General features: G+C 45.4%; 1 protein-coding gene across 2 annotated transcripts in view; it reads right to left on the reverse strand.

Moving 5' to 3' along the window:
- The window catches only part of zdhhc14 (zinc finger DHHC-type palmitoyltransferase 14), a 191908-nt gene that overhangs the window by 114542 nt on the left and 52593 nt on the right, over nucleotides 1-24773 (reverse strand). For both annotated transcript variants that reach the window (XM_038808323.1, XM_038808317.1), the window contains exon 2: nucleotides 4497-4657. In XM_038808323.1, the coding sequence (XP_038664251.1) occupies nucleotides 4497-4657 (161 nt within the window). The remainder of the gene's footprint in view (nucleotides 1-4496; nucleotides 4658-24773) is intronic.

Raw genomic sequence — 24773 nt, forward strand, 5'->3', positions numbered from 1 at the left:
GACCGTCAGTTTGTGTCTAAGGAAGGGGATCAAAGTGAAGGTATAAAGGTTGTGGTTGAAAGCTAGAGACCATTAGTAGTTTCAAATTTCAGGTCAGTGGTGGCAGAAAATGGAGATAGGGAAATGGAAATTAGGGAATGGATTAGTTCTGGTTGGAATCGGAAGAAGTGCAGTAGATAATAATAATAATAATAATATTTATTATTGTCACAAGTAGGCTTACATTAACTGCAATGAAGTTACTGCGAAAATCCCCTAGTCGCCACATTCTGGCGCCTGTCCGGGTACACAGAGGAAGAATTCAGAATGTCCAATTCACCTAACAGCACGTCTTTCGGGACTTGTAGGAGGAAACGGGAGCACCCGGAGGGAACCCACGCAGACACGGGGAGAACGTGCAGACTCCGCGCAAACAGTGACCCAAGCCAGGAATAGGACCTGGGACTCTGGCACTGTGAAGCAACAGTGCTAACCACTATGCTACCGTGCCACCCACTATGTGTAAACCCCACACGGACAGTGGCCTGAGGCCAGGATCGAACCTGGGACCTCGGTGCCGTGAGGCAGCAATGCTAACCACTGTGCCACCGTGTTCTTGTGCGTTTGTATGGCAACACCTCAAAGTTAAAATTCTCACCCTGGTTTGCAAATCATTCCATGACCTCACCTTTCCCAATCTCTATAATGTCCACCAGCCCCACAGCCTTCTGAGATATCTGCACCACTCTAATTTTGACTTCATGTGCATTCTCAATTCTGTGCCTTCGGCTGCCTGAGCCTTAAGTTCCAAAATTTTGTTCCTAAACCTTCCACCTCCCTAGCCCCCTTTAAGACACTCCTTACAACCCACCTCTTTGACCAAGCTTTAGATTACCTGCTCTAAGATCTCATGTGACTTGGTGTCATATTTTGCTTCATCGGGCAGCATGGTGGTGCAGTGGTTAACACTGCCGCCTCACGCGCCGAGATCCCAGGTTCGATCCCGGCTCTGGGGCACTGTCTGTGTGTAGTTTGAACATTCTCCCCGTGTTTGTGTGGGTTTCGCCCCCACAACCCAAAAGATGTGCCGGGTAGGTGGATTGGTCACTGTAAATTGTCCCTTATTTGGAAAAATGAATTGGGCACGCTAAACTAAAAAAAATATATATTTTGTTTCTTGCTTCATGATGTTTCTGTTTAATACATTACAGGCACTATAAAAATACACGTTGTTGTGTAAAAATAGCCTCAGCTCCCACCAGCCCATCCACCAAATTTTTACTGACATTCTTGCCTGTGAAAACAGCTTCTCACCATTATCTGCAAAAACATTAACAGCTTCCACATGGGTAACGACAACATCCAGCATTAACTCTCCTGACCCCTCCACCCACGACATTAAACATGGTGCTTGCTTGATATCCTGTATTGAATGAGCAGCAATTTTCTCTGAATAAATACTGGGACAGTAAAGGCATTGTCTTCAGGCCTGTCACAATTCATTGCCTATTGACCCCACCATGAAACAGATTGTTAAAAACCTTGTTGTCCTAGAGACCTGCGTTCAGCTTGTATCCTCACCTCACAAAAACTGCAGACCTCTACCTCCATAACAACGTCCATCTCCACCCTTGTCCCAGCTCTTCCATAACTGACACCTTTATCCATGTCTTTGTTACCTCTAAACGTAACTATCCACTGGCCCTCCTGGCCAGCCTCCCACCTTGAACCCTCCATAAACTTGGTTTTTGGTTGTCTGTCCATATTTTTGAAAAAGGATCTATATCTGCAGCTGAAGTGCTGCAACCCACAAAGCTGTGGACCAGTTGCTGGAAGGTGGGATTAAAATGAGCAGATAGTTTCTTTTTTGGCTTTGTTCTGCACCGTAATTTGTCTATGGTTCCATACTGGCTTATGTGGCTCAATGTCAACATTTGGTTAACATTCAAGTGATACACGCTGAAAAGTTTTACTACATTGACACTGCAATAGCATGGTTAAGATCATGAGCAAATCACATGACAGAAGTACAGTACTTGTCTTACTCCTATGACAATATGTTGAGCTACATCACTGCCCTGGTGAGATTGCTCACTTTTGAATAGATCCACGAAAAGCGTTGACACACTTCTTCTGTTTTAAATTTTTATAAATATAAATTTAGAGTACCCAATTCATTTTTTTCCAATTAAGGGGAACTAAGGGGCTTTTCACATTAACTTCATTGAAGCCTACTTGTGACAATAAGCAATTATTATTATATTATTTTAGGATGGCCAATCTACCTACGCTGCACACCTTTGGGTTTATGGGGGTGAGACCCATGCAAACATGGGGAGAATGTGTAAACTCCACACGGACAGTGACCTGGGGCTGGAATCAAACCTGGGTCCTCGGCCACCGTGCTACCCCAGCGTTTACACACTTCACTCTGAAGTTTATAATCTGTGCCTATAAATGAAAAAATGTATGGTTTTAAGTGGAAAATGTTTTTTTTCTTCCAGTGAAAAATTTACATGATTACTCCTGTAGCACTCTGCCGCATTTTATTTTCACATGACATCAGTTCAGACTGATAGGAATACAGGATTCTAATCATTCCTCACCCACATTTTGATCTCTGCATCAATGTGCTGAAATCTAAGTTGAAGGTCAACAATGGGTCACACTACAACTGGCCTAAATTACTTTGGGTGAAGATGAAGAAAACTAACATTCTCATTCCTGACTGCTGTCTCGTGACCACTGACAAAGTGCAGGCACAGGTTTTCATGATGAGTAAGAAGGTAGAATCTGTTCTGGACTTCTGCCAGTTTGGAAAGGGCTACGAATCGGAGGTTCTCCCCAGAAGTTGAAGAAATCTGATTCTGCTATATACAACTACTTTGGATTTAGATAATGAATTCACAAGGGCAGTCAATTCAAATGGTTCTCTATGATAGTCAAACAATCAGTTCACAAGAATGATCCCTGATCCCTGGAATAAAGAACTTGTCGTGTGAGGAACGTTTGAGGACTCTGGGTCTGTACTTGTTGAGGAGTTTAGAAGGATGAGAGGGGATCTTATTGAAACTTACAAGATACTGCGGAGGCCTGGATAGAGTGGACGCGGAGAGGATGTTTCCACTTGTAGGAAAAACTAGAACCAGAGGACACCATCTCAGACTAAAGGGACAATCCTTTAAAACAGAGATGAGGAGGAATTTCTTCAGCCAGAGGGTGATGAATCTGTGGAACTCTTTGCCGCAGAAGGCTGTGGGGCCAATTCAGCGTGTCTTTAAGACAGAGAGAGATAGGTTCTTGATTAATAAGGGGATCAGGAGTTATGGGGAGAAGGCAGGGGAATGGGGATGAAAAAATATCAGCCATGATTGAATGGCGGAGCAGACTCGATGGGCCAAATGGCCTAATTCTGCTCCTATGTCTTATGGTCTATCTAGATGACCTTTCATTGAAGACAGCATCCCCCAAGTTAATGAAATTGTCAATTAAGCATAAAAAACAGGGATACACACTAATTTAGAATTATGGAATAGGTGCAATTTCTTTAAGCAAGGCTGCCACCATGTAGCATTTGCTTCCGTAAAAAAGTTATCAACCGCATATACATCAGCACTTGTGAATGATTATCAATGCACAGAATAAAAGCTTTATTTGTGACTTTTAAAAAATCATATTCAAAAATATACAGACACCTGAAAGTAATGTTAAAAGATTATAAATATAAATTTCATGAAAGGAATAAAAAAGGTTTATTTCCACTAAAAGGTGTTGTGTATGCAATTTTTTTGGTAGAAATATGACCGTCACAGAATAATGCAGCTTTGGTAATCAGCAATATATCTTTAATGTAAATTATTGTTCACTGACAAAATGAAAATCTCAGATGTTCAACGTACCTTAAATGTACCGCTTACCTCATAAGATTTTACTGCTGCAGACATAATGAAGCCCAAGTTTTCACTTCATCTTTCACTTTATTGGGGGTGAAATATCTTTTACTATAGTGGGGGTGCAATATATTACTAACTCTTTCGTGTGGGAGGATACTTACAACCAAATATTTTCTCTTGTTCACTATCACTGATTCCAACAGTGTACAACAACAATTTTGAATTGTGCTTCAGTGACATTTAAACATGGAACTAAGAAAACCATGCTGTGACATGCCGGGTATCAAGGAAGTGGAGATGCCGGCGTTGGACTGGGGTGAGCACAGTTAGAAGTCTTACAACACCAGTTTAATGTCCAACATGTTTGTTTCAAACACTAGCTTTCGGAGCACTGCTCCTTCCTCAGGTGATTCACCTGAGGAAGGAGCAGTGCACCCAAAGCTAGCATTTGAAACAATCATGTTGGACTTTAACCTGGTGTTGTAAGACTTCTTACTGGGTATCAAGGAGCCAGCGTTTTCCACAACTCTACGCTCCTAACAAAATGCTCAAGTTTTGAAAGATGAACTTTGTTAGAGAAAGTGAGAATAGTAAAGTCGGAGAGAGACTGTCCTTCACTGTTACCTATCTGTCTTTCCAGGTCTGCTGCTTCATCTTGCGTAGCACGAGGTAGAACTCCTGGATCACTGAAGCTTGTACGGAGCAACGTCCCCATCACAAAAAAGAACAAAACTCCTGCTATCGCTGGTATCACAGGTGTGATGGTAACTGATAGGAATGGACAGCTGTTAAAAATATAAATAAAAAAATTAAAACTGGTTTCTAGTAGGGCACACAACACAGTGTAAATTTTTGGGGCAGTGAACAAAATTCCTATGATAAAGGACTTTGTAGTAATTGGGTTCAGAGTCGGGACTAACCAATGAAGAGCTAAGCATTGTGATAGATATTCTAATTATACCAAAAGGTAGCACTGCAAACAAACAATCCCTACTCCTTAAATTTTCAAATCAGTGAGAATACAGTTAATTTTCTGGAAAAGCTCATCAAGCCCTTAAATTTCACATACCTGATTTGTAACATCATCTGAATCTCACCATAACTAAGTTACTACTTTGTCATTAAACAACAAAGTAACTTAGAAAAGATAAAAAGAATGGCAACAACTGCTGACCAGCCTTTGGAAAACAGATTCTGTTCTTGCCCTTTGTGTGCTTAAATGCGCAGAACTCTACTACTAAAGCCCAAAGCAATGAGGCGCATCGCAATGTCACAAGAGACTTACTCATCCTTTTTCAATGATTTCAGTAACAGCTTTTGTACTGAGATATGAAAAAGAATAAAATAGATCTCGTCAGCTTCGCCCCAGGAAACAATTGCCCTTTTACCCTACTGGATTTTCAACTGCTTCAGATAAGCAGACAAACTCCAAACAAATTGTTCAAATTCAGGTTAACGTTGCAAACTTCCAGGTATTCAATATAAAAGCTCTTACTGTATAATAACTCTTACTTGAAATATCTGAAAATGCCTTTCATGGCCTGTTCAAATGCAGTCTAGGCCATTTGGGTCTCTGCTCCACACCCAAGGCAACAAATATGAAATTGAATCATGTCCAATTGTGGAAAAGACAACAAAACGTCAAGTATAAAAATATACTGAAACTGAAGAAAAGTTAATTTCAGTGAATTGTAAAGGGATCTGGGGGCATAGGTGGATTGCAATCAAAGATTGGCCAGTAACACAGCAAATGAAGTCTTCAAAGAGGAACTAGGTTCCTCTTTTAGGTTTAGAAAAGACACAATGGGGAAAGATAAGGCATCAAAACTGCAGTTCCCTGGATAAAGACAGAAAGACTAAAATTTAAAATAAAAAAAGCTTCTAATGAGTGCTGTGTTGGCAATATAGTTTGTAGGATTATGGGGCAGTGACAGCAGGGATATGAAATTTGCTGAAGGACAGACAGCAGAGTAGTGGAGAAACATTGCTCTTTGGACTATTAGAAAGTATACAGTGGTGATCCCACCAACCTCTCCCCACCCCCAGATGTGTTGGGGCCTCTGTTCTTTTGGATATATATTAACAATCTGGATTTGTATATAAAGGGCATAATTTAAGAGTTTGCAGATGACACAAATATAAAATAGTGAGGAGAAATGGCAACAGATTTCAAGGGGACATGGACTAGTGAAATGAGCAGACAAAATTTAATGCAGAGTGTATGAAGTGATTCATTGACGTAGAAAAAATGCCGAGAAGCAATAGAAACAAAATGTTTCAGATTCCAGCAGCCATAGTAATTTGCTTTTATCATAATTCTATGCCCTTTGCTACCGACCCTCCTGCCACTGGATACTGTTTCTCCTTATTTACTATCAAAACCATTCAAGGCTGGAGAAACAGCTATTAAATTTCACCTTAACAGTCTACTCACAAAGAGTAATCCCACATTCTCTGGCCTCCCATTCCTGATACATCTCAATTAAATCTCCTCTGCTCCCTCACCACGGCCTTGGTCTCCTTCCTGATGTGCGGTGCCACAATATCCAGTTAAAGCCTAATCAGTGATTTATAATGCTTTAGCATAACTTAATTGGTTTTGTACACAATGCCTCTATTTATGAAGTGCTGGAGCCCATATGCTTTACTGTAAACCAGCCTTTTCCGTTTGTCACGCAACCTTCAAAGATTTGTTTGTATATACCTCGGGTCTCTTCCTGCACCCATATTAAAATTGAACTGTTTAATTTATATTGCGTTGCCTCTTGCTTCTTTCCAAAATGCATCAATTCACACTTTTCTACATCCAAGTTCATCTGACATGCACCTGCCTATTTTACCAGACCATATCCTCCTGAAATCTATTATCCTCCTCACTGTTTACTACATTTCACAGTTTTGTCTCATCTGAAAACAAATTCTGCAATCTATAGCTCAGCCTCGGTCAAAAAGAGCAATATTCCCATTACTGCTAATTTGCATAACCTATTCTAATTTACTCTCATATTAAAGGTTAAAGAGAAATATTTTACAGCTTAGAAAGACTAAAAATCAGCTGGAAATGTAAATAAAAAACAAATTAAAAACTAATCAAATGAAATAGAACTGCAGGGCCAAGCGACGTGTTGCCTGACAGCCACAGAGAAGTAATGTGAGAACCACAGCCTACTTTGATAACCTTTGATCCTCGTTTTGAAATAAACTCCATGTTCTCTCCAAAGACTATGGATGAGCCTACAGAATGCAGAATGCTTTCGTCAGGAGGGCTGGTTCATTATCCAACATTGTATTGTTGGCATGGATACTGTTGCAAACATCTAGCTTATAAATCATATGTTCTAGAAATTAAAGTTAACTGTACAAAATGGGACCACCTGACTGAGAAACAGATAAGCAATCCTGAAGTAAATGCAACTCAAACAAGCTTTGGAGTCAATTAAAATTAAAAACTAACTTGTGTTTTCTTACAAGGTTGGAGTTGATGATGAAAAAACTCGAAAACTAGATGATCAATTTCCGGACCTCTTGGTAGAGTCAGTACATCTTATTTTTATCCTCACAAAATTCTGGTAATAAGGGTCGTAAAACTCTATTAGAGATAAAAAGATTTGTATGGTTTCCCAGAACCAAACGTGAAATCCTGTGACGTTATTCTGTCGGTTAATTGTTGGGTGTTCCGATTGGTTCTTTAAATATTAACAGTCCCTAACAGAATCACAACAAAACTCACAAGATTGCAAAACTTATGAACTCAGTTGAGGGGTGCATCATAGATTGTGACAATGGAATCTTGGAGTTTGTAGCCTGGTGCAAGTTGGTACAAGATCTCAGAAAGGTTAAAGCATACTAAGGTTTGGACAAAGGGGTAAACAAGCAGCTGATGTTTTCCAGAGGATACGTGTTATGAGAACACAATCGCTGGCAGAGAAGAGTTCACTAAGTAATAAAAACACAAAGTGCTGGAAAAACGCAGCATCTGTGGTGAGGGAAACAGAGTTAATGTTTTCTTCTTCAGAACAGCAGTTCTGAAAAATAGTTATATTGGAATCAAAAACAATAACTGTTTCTCCCTCGACAGATGCTGCCAGGCCTGTTGAGTTATTCCAGTACTTTGCTTTTTATTTCTGATCTCCAGCATCCGCAATATATTACTTTAATTTAAGAGTTTACTTAATAGTTGATCTCTGATCATAATCTGAATGACAAATTGAAATGTGTTACTTTACTATATTGTAGCACAGGACCAAAATAATTAGACTAACTATGTTTGAAAGGACTAAAGAACAAAGAACAGCACAGCAAAGCACAGGAACAGGAATTTCAGCCCTCTAAGCCTGTGCCCATCATGATGCCGGTCTAAACTAAAACCTTCTGCACTTCCGGGGTCCTTATCCTTCTTTCTCATCTTATTCATGTATTCGTCAAAATGCCTCTGAAACGCCGCCATCGTATCTGCTTCCAACACCTCCCACTGCCGGCAGCACGTTCCAGGCACTCACCGCCCTCTTGTGTAAAAAACGTGCCTCGCTCATATCCTCTAAACTTTCCTCCTCGCACCTTAAATCTATGTCCTCTAGCCATTACAGAACATAAGAATATATGGACGGCATGGTGGTCAGCACTGCTGCCTCACAGCTCCAGTGGGCCAGGTTCGATTCCCGGCTTGGGTCACTGTCCGTGCGGAGTTTGCACTTCCTCCCCGTGACTGTGCAAGTTTCCTCCGGGTGGACTCAGCTCCACTTTCCTCTATATCGATGCTAATACATTATCCGTAACTCACCATAATCTTTTATTCCTTTCCTGTTCAAAAAGCTGTCTATCTATATCCTATCTATCTATATCCTGCTGTACCTCTGATAATCCTCTTCACTATCTGCAACTCCACAAATCTTTGTGTCATCTGCAAATTTACTAATCAGACCAGCTACATTCTCCTCCAAATAATTTATATATACTACAAACAACAAAGGACCACCACTAGTCAATGCCTTCCATTCCGAAAAGCACTCTTCCACCGCTATCATCTGTCTTCTATGACCGAGCCAGTTCTGTATCCATCTTGCCAGCTCACCTCTGATCCTGTGTGACTTCATCTTTTGTGCCAGTCTGCCATGATGGACCTTGTCAAAGGCTTTACTGAAGTCCATGTAGATGCTTTTGAAATGAAACAGGCTTTGAGGAGTTGAGAGATGTTGGCTGGCTGTTTGGTCAGCTGGGAGACTGCTGGCTGGGAATAAGCCAGGAATTCAAGCAGAAGCAGTGTTGCAGATTAGGAAAACACAAGCTCAGTTCCACCACATCTTAATTAATCTGTAACTGCTTATACAAGGACATGCAGCAAGCCAGAGACAAAGTGGTTACCTGTGCAGTTGAATAATCTGCTAACACCCTGATGATATCCACTGTTTAGGTGCGCATGAAGAATAGCCACTCTGTCAAAGTATTGGAGGCCACAAGGTGCACGGGCATGAGTAACCGCATTTGGGGAGATAAGGGGATAAACATGACTTGTAGCCACCGAAGTTGGCCATTCCCTGAATACAAAATGGAGGAACGCAAAGCATACAGGATAAAATGGACAATGTTTGCAGCCCCAGCAGGCTGCCCCTAGCAGGTGTGGATTATGTCTGCTAAGAAAGCAGACAGCACCGAAACGAACATTCCGCATACTAATGAGGCAATCACCGGGATAATTAGCATGTTAATGGAACGATTCCAGAGACAATGGACACAATTGGGGAAGCAACTGCAACATTGTAAGGGATACCAGACACTCAGGCACCAGCAAGGTTCGAAAACAAAGAGCCTGAAGGCCCGCCCAGTAGCTAAGGAACAGCCTCAGTATTGGGGGGATTCAAACATATCGATTGGGAAGAGACCCAAATGCCAGTAAGGCATTTGATAAGGTTCCCCATGGTAGGCTTATGCAGAAAGTAAGGAGGCATGGGATAGTGGGAAATTTGGCAAGTTGGATAACAAACTGGCTAACCGATAGAAGACAAAGAGTTGTGGTGGATGGCAAATATTCAGCCTGGAGCCCAGTTATCAGTGGCGTACCGCAGGGATCAGTTCTGGGTCCTCTGCTGTTTGTGATTTTCATTAACGACTTGGATGAGGGAGTTGAAGGGTGGGTCAGTAAATTTGCAGATGATACGAAGATTGGTGGAGTTGTGGATAGTGAGGAGGGCTGTTGTCGGCTTCAAAGAGACATAGATAGAATGCAGAGCTGGGCTGAGAATTGGCAGATGGAGTTTAACCCTGACAAGTGTGAGGTTGTCCATTTTGGAAGGACAAATCTGAATGCGGAATACAGGGTTAATGGTAGGGTTCTTGGCAATGTGGAGGAGCAGAGAGATCTTGGGGTCTATGTTCATAGTTCTTTGAAAGTTGCCACTCAAGTGGATAGAGCTGTGAAGAAGGCCTATGGTGTGCTAGCGTTCATTAGCAGAGGGATTGAATTTAAGAGCCATGAGGTGATGATGCAGCTGTACAAAACCTTGGTCAGGCCACATTTGGAGTACTGTGTGCAGTTCTGGTCACCTCATTTTAGGAAGGATGTGGAAGCTTTGGAAAAGGTGCAAAGGAGATTTACCAGGATGTTGCCTGGAATGGAGAGTAGGTCATACGAGGAAAGGTTGAGGGTGCTAGGCCTTTTCTCATTGGAACGGAGAAGGATGAGGGGCGACTTGATAGAGGTTTATAAGATGATCAGGGGAATAGATAGAGTAGACAGTCAGAGACTTTTTCCCCGGGTGGAACACACCATTACAAGGGGACATAAATTTAAGATAAATGGTGGAAGATATAGAGGGGATGTCAGAGGTAGGTTCTTTACCCAGAGAGTAGTGGGGGCATGGAATGCACTGCCTGTGGTAGTAGTTGAGTCGGAAAACTTATGGACCTTCAAGCGGCTATTGGATAGGTACTTGGATTAGGGTAGAATAAGGGAGTGTAGGTTAACTTCTTAAGGGCAGCACGGTAGCATTGTGGATAGCACAATTGCTTCACAGCTCCAGGGTCCCAAGTTCGATTTCGACTTGGGTCACTGTCTGTGTGGAGTCTGCACATCCTCCCCGTGACTGCGTGGGTTTCCTCCGGGTACTCCGGTTTCCTCCCACAGTCCAAAGATGTGCAGGTTGGGTGGATTGGCCATGTAAAATTGTCCAAAATTCTATGATTAACCTAGGACAAAAGTTCGGCGCAACATCGTGGGCCGAAGGGCCTGTTCTGTGCTGTATTTCTCTATCTATCTATCTATTGCAAGCAGGTAAGGGAGTCCGCCCAAAGGGGCGCGGATCCCCTGGGACCTATAAAAGACAGGTCCCACACATGGTTCAGTCTTCTGATCCAGCCCTCCTCCTTCTCCTCCAGCCATCCTCTCTCTTTGAATAGCACTCCTCCGTGGACCAGCACCTCGACCAGCTTTTGCCAAGAAGACCTTGAACGAGAGAGAGGAGAGGGTTCGGCAGCAGCCGCCAGCAAGTAAGTGCCTCACAACGATCGCTACCAGAGATAGACACTCCTGACCCCTTTTAACTTATACCAACCTGAAGTCTGCAGACCAGAGCAGAGCAAGAGGCCTTGTTCCCTGACCCAGCAGTTCCTTCGAGATAAGTATTAGTTTATTTAGCGGTAGGAATAAGTTTAATCCTTTTAGCGTGTGCATGGGTAGTTATTATAATTGTATTATAATAAACTCAGTTGTTTGGACTTACTAATTGGTGTATGGTTTTATTGCTTTGAACTTCACCTTGAAGCTTGTGGCGGTGTCTTAACGATACCTGGCGACTCCAGAGCTAAGTAAAGAAACAGAGCCAAATTGAGTGTTAAGCACACTCACCCAGAACGACCAACAGACTACAGATCAGGAGAATGCAAGTTAGAGGATCAGTACCTCATCTATAGGTATTCTATTAGGCTTGCTTCATACTATTACAATCTATTGATAATGTCCATTCCAATGTCTATGTGGAAAACTCTTTAGCCGGAGTCGCGTTTATTCCAAAAGTAAACTGAGCACGATAAATGTAGCTGATCTATAGTTTGAGGATGACTTCAGTGTATTGTCCATTAAGTGCCAGACTTGCAAGCCATCCTTGCTTTCTTCAATTCAACAAACAAGAACCCAGAACGGTTCTTTAATGTAGCTGAAGCAAAACTCATCACACCTGTTCAGTTAAATATTCCACCTCCCACATATGTTGAAATGTTGAAAGAGGCACTTTGGATCATGTTCAGCATGGCAACCACTTACTCAAATGGCCACTCTTGACAGGAGATCTAGCACCAGATTTTGCTGCACCAACTCAACCTTCTACAAACTATGGCAGCAAGTATTTGACAAAAAATCACGTCATCACCATGCTTCTATATTGCAGTGAGACCTGGACTGTTCATCAGCGACACATAAGAAAGCTAGACAAGTTCCATCAGCAAGGTGTCAAGCCCCTAAAACATGAAAGGGACCGGAAACTCTTTAAAATCAAACCTATTTTAAAACGGACTGCCACTGAACCAAAAGATGGCTGTTATATGTCACATGATTCAAAATTAGCCCTATGTTCTGGAAGCTTCCACCAGAGAGAGAGCAAGAACAAATGAGTTCCACTCTCAGCCTTGTGAAATCTCATACCTCATACAGACAGCATTTAAATTATGAAACCAGAAAACCAGATGAACTGCCTTGCATCCCCCGAGCCGGAATGCTTACAAAGGCAGAGACATTAAAATGTACACCTAGAGAGGTGGTATCAGTCCCGATTTCGCTCCTACTGGTAACAAAGCACAGAAATTGTTTGTGAGACTGCAATTAACTCATTAATGGGCCACATCACTGACCCCCAGGTTTTTTGCCCTTTGGACAGTTTTAACATTACATTCCAGCCCCACAGCTTAGTCTGCTGATTTATCACTGACCGGAAAGAATTCCAGCAGGTCTCCCGGCTGACCAAACAGCCAGCCACTGTGTGTCTGAGTGTGTGCTCTTCCCACCTCCCTCATCGCCAAGCTCAGCTTTGAATACGAAATAAACGAACCTTCTGGGTTAACCAGAGAGTTTTCTGCATGTTAAAATAAAATTGGACCACACAAGCGGAGGGTTTGGAGAAACATGCAATAGTCTATTTTAAAAATAATTTTAAAACAGCTTCACTTACGGACAGTGAGAGGATTCAGTTTCCCTCTCCTGTTCATAACAAATGCCTCCGGCATATCCTTCCAATTCAATGGGCGGACCATTGAACAAATGTTAATGCCCTTCTTGAAGCAAGTCCACAGCAGATGGTAACATTTCTGCAAAATCAAGTTTGATGGACTGGCCACTGGTTTCCAGATGACAAACCTTCTTCCCAACCAGGTCCCGTTTCTCAACTCTCAAATGGTCAATGTTTCAGCAGAGGGCAAAGAAAACACTTCAAAGACACTTTCATAGAATCCCTACAAAGACACGTTCATAGAATCCCTACAGTGCAGAGGGAGGCCTTTCAGCCCATCGAGTCTCCACCGACCCTTCGAAAGAGCACCGAACCTCGGCCCAACCCCCCCACCCTATTCCTATAACCCCAACCAACCCAACAGACACTAGCGGGCAATTTGGCATGGTCAATTCACCTAACCTGTACATCTTTGGATGGTGGCTGAAAACCAGAGTACACGGGAAACCCATGCAGACACGGGGAGAACATGCAATCTTCACAGAAACAGTCACCCACAGTCAGAATCAAACTCGGGACCCTGACACAGTGACACAGCAGTGCTAATCACTGTGCCGCCCTTATGAAGAAACTAGGAAGAAGCTCAGCAGCATTGACATTAATGCCCAGGAGGCGCTTGCTATGAATTATTAACAATGGTCACAACTTGTCCATCAAGTTTCAACATGCTTTGAATTCCAATTCCTTAATGATAAGGCAGCATTGAAGGATAAAGGAAACAAAACTGTACTGTAGGCTCTGCATCCCACTACCTTGTGGGACATCCTGCCAAATGTATCTAAAGATCTGAGGGGTCAAGAATTATCCTGCCCAGTCACATGAAAATTCATACCATAAGCTTGTGACGCCACATAGACACCATTCTCAATTAAAGGGACAGCCATGATGGATTCCCTCGCACACACCACTAGTAAGGTGTCTGGGCCAATCTTGGGCCATGGAAACATTCTCCACTTTGACAGTTTCTTCATGCTTCACTCTCTGCTACTGTTCTGCAGTACAGAACCACCTTCTGTTTCCTTGTCTGATTAGCATGTCCTTTTGTCTTGCACCTTCATCCCCTTTATTACTTAACTTCTCTGCCTTCCACCCCATCACTGACCGTTTGTTCTTTTTCAGCCACCATTTTACTCTAGCTATGCATTTGAAAAGTTATAACATCTTCCAGTTCTGGTGAAAGGTCTTTGACCTGAACTGTTAACTCCTCTCACAACAGAGGCAGCCTGACGTACTGAGCATTTCCAGCATTTACTGCTTTCATTTCAGATTTCCTGCCTTTACTGTACTTGTGTTTTTGTACAGTTCAAATGGCTAATAAAATAAGTGAGTGCAACTTTTTAAGTTACAAATTTGCGTCCTTCATTTAAAATCCTGCAGAATGTGTTCATACACAAAGTTAAATAGAATCTACAGCAGATAAACAAGTCATTCAATCCAGCAAGTCCATGTCCACTTGGTCTAGGTTTGACTTTAATTGCATCCGGAAGTCTATCTTTATTTTGATCCTGCAAATGATCGAAATGCAATTTATATATCGGGACCCCACCATAATGTGCTTCAAGGGTTATATTGAGACCACATTATAGATGAACCAAATTATGTTGTCACAGGATCCTTGCACTCAGGCTTGATTCTGCCAGTGCAAGGCTTCTAGTTCTCCAAAATAAGTAAATCAGGTACCGTGTAATATCAATAACACAGTTGCTTATATTTATTCTTTTTGAAAGTGAGTGTCTGTGTTCTTAGTTGGGGAGGTTTGAGGCCACATTTGCAGTATAGAAGGTTTTGGGGTCCAAGATGGACCAGCTGTACACCAAGTTCTGTGCTGTTGCAGATCGCTTTATATCGTGGGCCCAGTGTATTTCCTGTTTTTTTTTACTTCCTCGTTTAAAATGCACGTCACAATGAGGATACTTCAATTGCATTGTTTGAAGAGCTTACTCTGTTCACAGATGCTATAGATTCCCTATAAGGTGCAACATGCTGAAACAAATGTCAGTTGACTGGAAGTGCATATTGAGATGTCCACGGAAGGTCTGTCGGCAACGGATACCAAGTGAACAGGTGATGGGTGATTGAGGAAATAGGCTAAAAGTTATGGCAGTAAATAAACACTGGGAAACATTTAAAGAAACAATTCAAAATGTTCAAATAAAATAAATTTGATTAAAATACAAAAACTCAGCAAGACCGACCCAACCATAGCTCACTTAGGGAACTAAGGATGGTATTAGATCAAATGAAGAAGCTTAGAATGTTGCATAGAACAGTAATAAGTCTGAGAATTGGGATTGCTTTTGAAAGGCTCACCAAAAGGTTCATAAAAAGGGAAAAGCGAAGGTGAAAGTAAAATAGTCAGGAATATAAAAATAGATTGTAAGAGCTTTTTCAAGTATATAAAAAGTGAAGCAAGGACAGGAGAAAGTATAACGCGGCATGAGAAAATGGCAGGCATTGAACAAATATTTTGTGTGTTCTCACAGTGGAAGACACAAGTTGCATACCAGACATAGAGGGTATGAAAATTAGGGTAACTAATATCAGCAGAGAAAATGTATTGGAGAAGTTTGAGGAAATAAAATCCACCAAATTCCTACATACTAGGGTTCTAAAAGTGATAGCTGCAAGGATAGTGGACACATAGCTGTCATTTTCTAAAATTCCTTAAATTCCATAACAGTCATATTAAATTGGAAGTTGGCAAACGTGACATCTCTTTTCAAGAGAGAGAAAAGCAAGGAATTACAGACCAGTTAGCCTGACATAAGTCATTGCAAAAATACTGGAATCTATCATTTAAGGAAGTCTTAACAATGCGCTCTGAAAAAAGTAGTATGATTAGAACAAGTCAACATGAATTTACAACAAGGAAATCCTGTTTGACAAATTTATTAGAGCTTTTTAAGGATGTAAGGGGGCGGCACGGTGTCCCAGCGGTTAGCACTGCTGCCTCTCAGCACCAGAGACCCAGGTTCGATTCCGCCCTCCGATGGCGGTCTGTGTGGAGTTTGCACAGTCTTTCCGTGCCTGCGTGGGTTTCCTCCAGGTGCTCCGCCTTCCTCACACAGTTCAAAGATGTGCAGGTTAGGTGGATTGACCATGCTAAATTGCCCCTCGGTGTGGTCAGGGGATAGGGTGGACAATTGGGCCTAGATAGGGTGCTCTTTCAGAGGGTTGGTGCAGACCCGATGGTCCGAATGGCATCCTTTGTCACTGTAGGGATTCTATGATTCTAACTAGTAGAATAGATAAAGGGGAACCAAAACTCTGCTGCCCATGTCCTAACTCGCACCAAGTCCTTTGCACCCTGCATCAGTGCTCACCGACCGACGCTGGCTCTTGGTTAAGGAAGACCTCATGCTTAAAATTCTCATTCCAGTTTTCAAATTACTCCATGGTCTCAATCCCTCCCCTTTTTCTCAATCACTCAGACTGAGATACTTGAATCCTCCAATTCTGACTGGTTAGAACATCCCCGATTTTAACTGTTCAACCACTGCATCATTGCTTTGATTGCCAAGGCCCTAAATTATGGAATAGCTTGCTTAAAACTTATGACCTCCAGTTCTCCTTGAAAACTCCCCATAAAAACAAACCTGTCATCATACCTCATGTAACTCCATGGCAAATTTTGTTTGAAATGCCGCTTTGAAACACTGATACAAATACAAGCCTGTTTTTGTTGTTGTCAGGAAGCTATGAATAGGTCTCTTTTCCAGAGGCAAGGAAATTATAAAACACTGGTTTGGCCTCAAATGGAGTACTGTGTCCAATTCTGAGCACTACATTTTAGGAAGGATGCAAAGGCATTACAGAGAGAGATTAGCAGAATTATTCTTGCAGAGAAACCCTCAATGGGTCAAATGGCCTCTTTCTGTGTTGTAAACATTCTGATTCTAAAATGACAGTGTAGAATGATGGAGATTAGAAGTTGCTACTCGGCCTTCCGGTTGCGGCTATGCGGAGCTAAGCCGAACGTTCGGCAGCTCCTGTTACTTAAGGACTTTTGGGCCTATTTGAGGGCCCCAAATGGCGCTGTTTCGACAAATCCCGGTGGGGGAAGGTGTTTGGAGGAGCATTCCCTGCAATTTATGGTGCTCACCCGGAGTGGGGCAAAGGAAAAGGCTGCAGCAGCTCCCCAAGAAAAGCGGGGTAAGGACAAAATGGCGGCTGGCGGAACACCCGAGGACTGGTGGAAGTGGGCGCAGGAGCAGCAGGCTTCTCTTCTGCGCTGTTTTGCGGAGCTGAAGGCTAAGTTGCTGGACTCCCTGAATGCGACTACCAACAGGCTGCTTGAGACCCAGGCGGCCCAGGAGGTGTCCATTCGGGAGTTGCAGCAGCAGGCCGCTGAGCGGGAGGAGGAGGCCGTGGTCCTCGTGGGGAAAGTGGAGTTGCACGAGGCACTTCACAAAAAGTGGCAAGACCGCTTGGAGGAGCTGGACGTTCGCACGAGGCGAAAGAATTTGAGGATTCTGGGCCTGGCGGAGGGGCTGGAGGGGTCGGATCTTCCGTCTTATGTGAGCATGATATTGAGCTCGTTGATGGGAGTGGGGTCCTTCCATTTGCCCCAGGAGCTTGAGGGAGCCCACAGAGTGCTGGCCAGGAGGCCCAAGACAAATGAACCCCCGCGGGCAGTGCTGGTGCGGTTCCATCGATTCAGCGACCGGGAGTGTGTGCTGCGCTGGGCCAAGAAAGAGAGGAGCAGTAAGTGGGAGAATTCGGTAGTGCGACTCTACCAGGACTGGAGTGCGGAGGTGGCTGAGCAGCGGGCTGGGTTCAACCGGACGAAGGCGGTGCTGCATGCCAAGCAGGTCAGATTTGGAATGCTGCAGCCTGCGCGTCTGTGGGTGACATATAAGGACCGGCACCACTACTTTGAGTCCCCGGAGGAGGCATGGGCCTTTGTACAGGCAGAGAAGCTGGACTCAAACTAGGGTCTGGGGGCACACTATGGCCGTTGCTGTTGCTGTTTTGTAATTTTGACATGTGTTTTTTATGCTGGTTTTTTTTTTTTGCTCTGTTTCCGGGTGGGTCTGTCTGTTGGGTATGGTTGTGGGTTATGTGGGGAATGTTGGAGGTTGGTGTTTTTTATTTTCTCTTCTGTACGGGGCTGGGGGTTGGGGTGAAGCTGGATTTTGGGGAGCTGCGTCAGAAGGGTGGGGTGTGGCAGTATTAAAGCGCGGGCTTTCCTCTGGTTTCCCGCGCTGCGGGGCGGGGGGGTGGAGCTGGCGGTGGGGGCGTGGCCTCTACTGGTTTTTTCCCCCGCTCTGAAGCGGTGCCAAGGAGGTGTGGCAAGAGGGGGATGACCCCATGCCGGGAGGGGATGGGTTTTGGCGGGAGCTGCCGGGGTCAGCAGAAGTCAGCTGACTCACGGAAGTACCATGGAGGGTGCGTCGCGGCTGGGAGGGGTCCTAGCCTGGGGGGGGGGGGGGGATACTGGGTTGCTGCTGGAATGGCCAGGAGGAGCTGGTGTGGGCCGGGGGGGTAGAGGAGAGGCGTTATCGCCATGGGGAACGGGTCGGGCGGGGCGCGCTGGCCTGGGGCAAGCAGTCGATAAGCTATGGCTAGCCGGCGGGGGAGGGGGGCGGGTTGCCCTCTGATCCGGCTGATCACCTGGAACGTGAGGGGGCTGAATGGGCCGGTTAAGAGAACTAGGGTATTTTCTCATCTGAAGGGGCTGAAGGCAGACGTGGCTATGCTCCAGGAGACCCACTTGAAGGTGGCGGACCAGGTTCGTCTGAGGAAGGGGTGGGTGGGGCAGGTTTTTCACTCAGGATTGGACGCGAAGAACCGGGGGGGGTGGCGATTCTGGTGGGGAAGAGGGTGGCGTTCGAGGCGGCTGAGCTGGTGTCGGACAAGGAGGGCAGATATATTATGGTGAAGGGTAGGCTGCAGGGAGAGAAGGTGGTGCTGGTTAATGTATATGCCCCGAATTGGGATGATGCTGGCTTCATGAGGCGCTTGTTGGGCCGCATTCCGGACCTGGAGGCAGGGGGCCTGATCATGGGGGGGAGACTTTAACACAGTGCTGGATCCCCCACTGGACCGGTCCAGTTCAAGGACGGGTAGGAGACTGGCGGCGGCCAAAGTGCTGAGGGGGTTTATGGACCAGATGGGAGGGGTGGATCCCTGGAGGTTTGGGAGGCCGAGGGTGCGGGAGTATTCCTTTTTCTTTCATGTCCATAGGGTTTATTCCCGAATAGATTTTTTCGTCCTGAGTAGGGGATTGATCCCGAAGGTGCAGGATGCCGAGTATTCGGCCATAGCAATTTCAGACCATGCTCCGCACTGGGTAGATCTGGATATGGGGGAGGCGCGGGACCAGCGCCCGCTATGGCGCCTGGATGTGGGGATGTTGGCTGATGAGGTGGTGTGTAGGAGGGTCCGGGGAATCTTGATACCAATGATACGGAGGAGGTCCGGGTGGGGATGGTCTGGGAGGCTCTGAAAGCAGTGATCCGGGGGGAGCTGATCTCCATCCGGGCCCATAGGGAAAGAAGGGAGAGGAGGGAGAGGGAGAGACTTGTGGGGGAGCTCCTGGATGTGGTTAGGAGATACGCGGAGACACCGGAGGAGGGGTTGCTGGGGGAACGGCGTAGTTTGCAGGCCAAGTTCGACTTGTTGACCACCAGAAAGGCGGAGACACAGTGGAGGAGGGCGCAGGGCGCGGTATACGAGTATGGGGAGAAGGCGAGCAGGATGTTGGCGCATCAGCTCCGTAGGCGAGATGCGGCTAGGGAAATTGGTGGAGTGACGGATAAGGGTGGGAATGTAGTGCAGAAGGGGGCAGAGGTAAATGGGGTCTTTAGGGACTTCTACGAGGAACTGTACCGGTCGGAGCCTCTGATGGGGGGGGGGGGAGGGGGGGGAAGAGGAGATGATGGAGAGCCTCATGAACAGGCTATGTTTACCAAAGGTTCAAGAGGAGTTGGTTGAGGGGCTGGGGGCGCCGATAGAGTTGGAGGAGCTAGTAAGGGGGATTGGTCAAATGCACGTCAGGTAAGGCGCTGGGGCCGGATGGGTTCCCGGTGGAATTTTATAAAAAGTATGCGGATCTGGTGGGTCCCCTGTTGGTGCGAGCCTTCAATGAGGCATGGGAGGGGGGGGGGCTTTGCCCCCGACAATGTCACGGGCGCTGATTTCTCTGATCCTGAAGCGGGATAAGGACCCCTTGCAGTGTGGATCATACAGGCCTATCTCGCTCCTCAATGTTGATGCTAAGTTGCTGGCGAAGATCCTGGCCACCAGGATAGAGGACTGTATGCCAGGGATGATACACGAGGATCAGACAGGATTTGTCAAGGGACGGCAGCTCAACACGAATGTGCGGAGATTGCTAAATGTTATTATGATGCTGGCGGTGGAGGGGGAGGCGGAGATAGTGGTGGCGCTGGATGCAGAGAAAGCGTTTGATAGAGTTGAGTGGGGGCACCTGTGGGAGGTGCTGGAGCGGTTCGGATTCAGGGAGGGGTTCATCAAATGGGTGAGGTTGCTCTACGCAGCTCCGATGGCGAGTGTAGTTACCAATGGAAAGAGATCGGAGTACTTTAGGCTCTACCGTGGCCCCCTGTCCCCGTTGCTCTTTGCATTGGCGATTGAACCTCTGGCTATGGCGTTGAGGGAGTCAGGGAGGTGGAGGGGTCTGGTGCGGGGTGGGGAGGAACATCGGGTATCGCTGTATGCGGACGACCTGCTGTTGTATGTGGCGGACCCAGAAGGGGGAATGCCGGGGGTGATGGAGCTGTTAGCGGAGTTTGGGGGCTTCTCGGGCTATAAGTTCAATTTAGGCAAGAGCGAGGTATTTGTAGTACACCCGGGTGATCAGGAGGAGGGAATTGGGAGGCTCCCATTTAAGAGGGAAGTGAAGAGTTTCAGATACCTGGGGGTGCAGGTGGCCAGGAGTTGGGGCACTCTCCATAAGCTTAATTTTACCAGGCTAGTGGAGCAGATGGAGGAGGAATTTAAAAGGTGGGACATGGTGCTGCTATCGTTGGCGGGTAGAGTGCAGTCCATCAAAATGACAGTTCTCCCGAGGTTCTTGTTCCTCTTTCAGTGTTTGCCCATCTTTATCCCTAGGGCCTTTTTTAGAAGGGTGACTAGTAGCATCATGAGCTTTGTTTGGGCGCATGGGACCCCGAGGGTGAAGAGGGTCTTCTTGGAGTGGGGTAGAGATGGGGGGGGGGGGGGGGGCTGGCGTTACCCAATCTCTCGGGGTATTATTGGGCGGCCAATGTGTCGATGGTGCGCAAGTGGGTGATGGAGGGGGCAGCATAGAAACGGATGGAGAGGGCGTCCTGTGGAGATACAAGCCTGGGGGCGCTGGTAACGGCGCCATGGCCGCTCCCTCCTAAGAGGTATACCACGAGTCCGCTGGTGGCGGCTTCCCTCAAGATTTGGGGGCAGTAGAGGCGACATAGGGGAGAAGTGGGGGGCTCGATGGAGGCTCCGTTAAGGGGGAACCATCGGTTCGTCCCGGGGAACATTGATGGGGGATTTCAGGGTTGGCACAGAGCGGGCATCAGACAGCTGAGGGACCTGTTCATTGATGGGAGGTTTGCGAGCCTGGGGGAGTTGGAGGAGAAATTTGGGCTCCCCCCGGGGAACATGTTCAGGTATCTGCAGGTAAAGGCGTTTGCTAGGCGGCAGGTGGAGGGATTCCCTTTGCTTCCCGCGAGGGGGGGTGAGCAACAGGGTGCTATCGGGGGTCTGGGTCGGAGAGGGGAAGATATCTGATATCTACAAGGTAATGCAGGAGGTGGAGGAGGTGTCAGTAGAGGAGCTGAAAGCTAAGTGGGAGGGGGAACTGGGGGAACAGATCGAAGACGGGACATGGGCTGATGCCCTGGAGAGGGTTAATTCTTCCTCTCATGTGCACGGCTTAGCCTCATCCAATTCAAGGTACTGCACCGGGCCCACATGTCCGGGTCTAGGATGAGTAGGTTCTTTGGGGGCAAAGACAAGTGCGTCAGGTGTTCGGGGAGTCCAGCGAATCATGCCCATATGTTCTGGGCATGCCCGGCACTGGAGGAGTTCTGGAAGGGGGTGGCGAGGACGGTGTCGAGGGTGGTTGGATCCAGGGTCAAGGCAGGCTGGGGGCTCGCGATTTTTGGGGTTGGGGTGGAGCCGGGAGTGCAGGAGGCGAAAGAGGCCAGTGTGCTGGCCTTTGCGTCCCTAGTAGCCCGGCGGAGGATCTTGCTACAATGGAAGGATGCGAGGCCCCCAAGCGTCCTGGATCAATGACATGGCGGGTTTTATTAAGTTAGAGAAGGTCAAATTCGCCCTGAGAGGATTGGTACAAGGGTTCTTTAGGCGGTGGCAACCTTTCCTCGACTTTCTGGCTCAACGATAGGGTACTGGGACAGCAACAGCAGCAAACCGGGGGGGGGGAGGGGGGAAAAAAGGTTGGGGGGGGGGGGGGGGGGGGAGAGACAATGATTATGTTTGTTTATTTAATTTTAATTTATTTTTCAGTTCTCTTGTTGTTCACTGGGTTTGGGGGGGTGGGGGGGGGGGATGTGATACATGTGTTGATACGGTCTTGGGGGTGTTACAGTTATTATGGGGTTATTTTGTTGCATTTCATTGTTTGTTGCCATATTTTCTGTAAAAAATTCCAATAAAAATTATTTTAAAAAAAGTTGCTACTCCACCCAAACTGCAGGCTAATGTGCTTCAAAACTATACCACTGTGTCTATTTTTTATTTAATTCAACAGATTAACTTAGTTTTTTATTCTTTAGATTTAGGCTTATAAACAAATGTTAACATGGATATTATGGCACAATTTCTCATCCTAATCAGTCTGAATCTTAGTCTGTGTATCCACAATGCAGAAGGCATTTAATCATGTATTGCAAACTTATTTGATTGAATGATCCCTTGTTAAATGGATCAGTAGTCACACCCCCCCCCCACTAAATCATAATACCATAACCCCTAAAACATTCAATCTTTGTGAGGATCAAGTTCATCAGTGTCCTTCTACTGGGACATGAAATGTTACTAGGCTGGTGTACTGTAGTAAATAAATTGATGTCATTGGTGATATCATCCTTGTTCAACAACATGCCTATTGAATACTTTACCACCGAATATATTTCTGTTTTTTTTTTGGTGTAGGTTAGACTCAGTGACTCCAAATGGGAACACTGATACCAATTCAGGTGTGACCCTCCATCACCCATCGACTCACTGCACAGGTGCAGTTTTTATTTCTCTCTCCCTGTGTTCAGGAAAGAAGATTTATAACGTGGCCAAACAGGTTACTTATCAACCTGCAAGTTGCCCCCAACACACAGCAATGGTGGGTGTAAAGAATGGGAAAGAAGGGCAGCACGGTGGCGCTGTGGTTAGCACTGCTGCCTCACGGTGCCGAGGTCCCAGGTTCGATTCCGGCTCTGGGTCACAGTCCGTGTGGAGTTTGCACATTATCCCCATGTTTACGTGGGTTTCGCCCCACGACCCAAAGATGTGCAGGCGAGGTGGATTGGTCACGCTAAATTCCCCTTAATTGGAAAAAATGAATTGGGTACTCTAAATTTATTTAAAAAAAGGAATGGGAAAGATTCCTGGTCAACCACTTGTTGGAAAGAAAGTTGGACCCTCTACCTACCATCAAGGTTCATAGCTCCAGGCTGCAACATGCATGTAAAAGTGCTTTTGCCACAGCAACTCTGACTACCCAAGTGATCAGTAACATACCAACATCACTGCCATTTACCAATATGTCTATAATGGGATATCGTTGATATGTGATCTGTTTTGCAGTATTTCTGCCATTGAGGCACCATCATTATGGTGAAGGTGCATGTTCAATTTTAGGAGCAAATTTTTCTGCTCATTTTTGTTATCCATCATGCACTCACAGGGTAGATAACCACAGCTTTAGTCCAGATCCATCTGCCTTAATTAGTACGCAAAGCCCAGCTTGATGATCATTCCAGACTCTAGACAAGGATAATGTAATGGCAACTTCATACCTTCCGCTTCCCCCAGCTTTACAAATCTATGCTGGTGTCACCCGGCCTCTCATCTCCTCTCTCAGGATGCTTAAATCAGTTTCTGGGCCTGCAAATGCAGCAAAGTTTATCTGGCCCCATGTGTCGACCCAGTGTTCACTTACCGGTGTTACCAGAGCACACCCAAGCCCAAGCTGTTTTTCTCAGGTGGACAAAGGAATCAGCAAGCCCAACCTCTGATATCTCAGCAACGGATCCCAATCACATTATTTAATGGACGCCCTGAAAAGTTTCTTTAAACCGACAGGTGGTCTGTAGAGACTAGTTTTGAGAATCATTAGTCCAATGAATGATTCAAAACTAAAAATGGGTGTTGATCCTTTAATGCTTAAAGTTTTTCAAAAACAAATATTGCGAGACCAGCTGCATTAACAAATACAATTAACTTCATATCCTGTTTCCTTGTATGAAGGTCACAACTGAGGTTTTGTATTGAGAGTAAATACTGGGATGGAGAGTTCAATCAATGCTTTTATAAACAATCAACAATTTTAGTGACTGAAGCAACAAGTGTTCAGATAGCAGAAATTTTGGAAAATTTTGTAACAGGATACAACTTAACTACCACAGCATTTGACATGTCTGCTTTGTGCTCACACTAGCTAACACATTTCAGAAAGGTTCTCAGCTTTGAAATTCCATTGTGGTGAAGGTAGTGTATTTGATACAAT

The sequence above is a fragment of the Scyliorhinus canicula genome, chromosome 1, assembly GCF_902713615.1.
Source record: "Scyliorhinus canicula chromosome 1, sScyCan1.1, whole genome shotgun sequence".
NCBI lineage: Eukaryota > Metazoa > Chordata > Chondrichthyes > Carcharhiniformes > Scyliorhinidae > Scyliorhinus > Scyliorhinus canicula.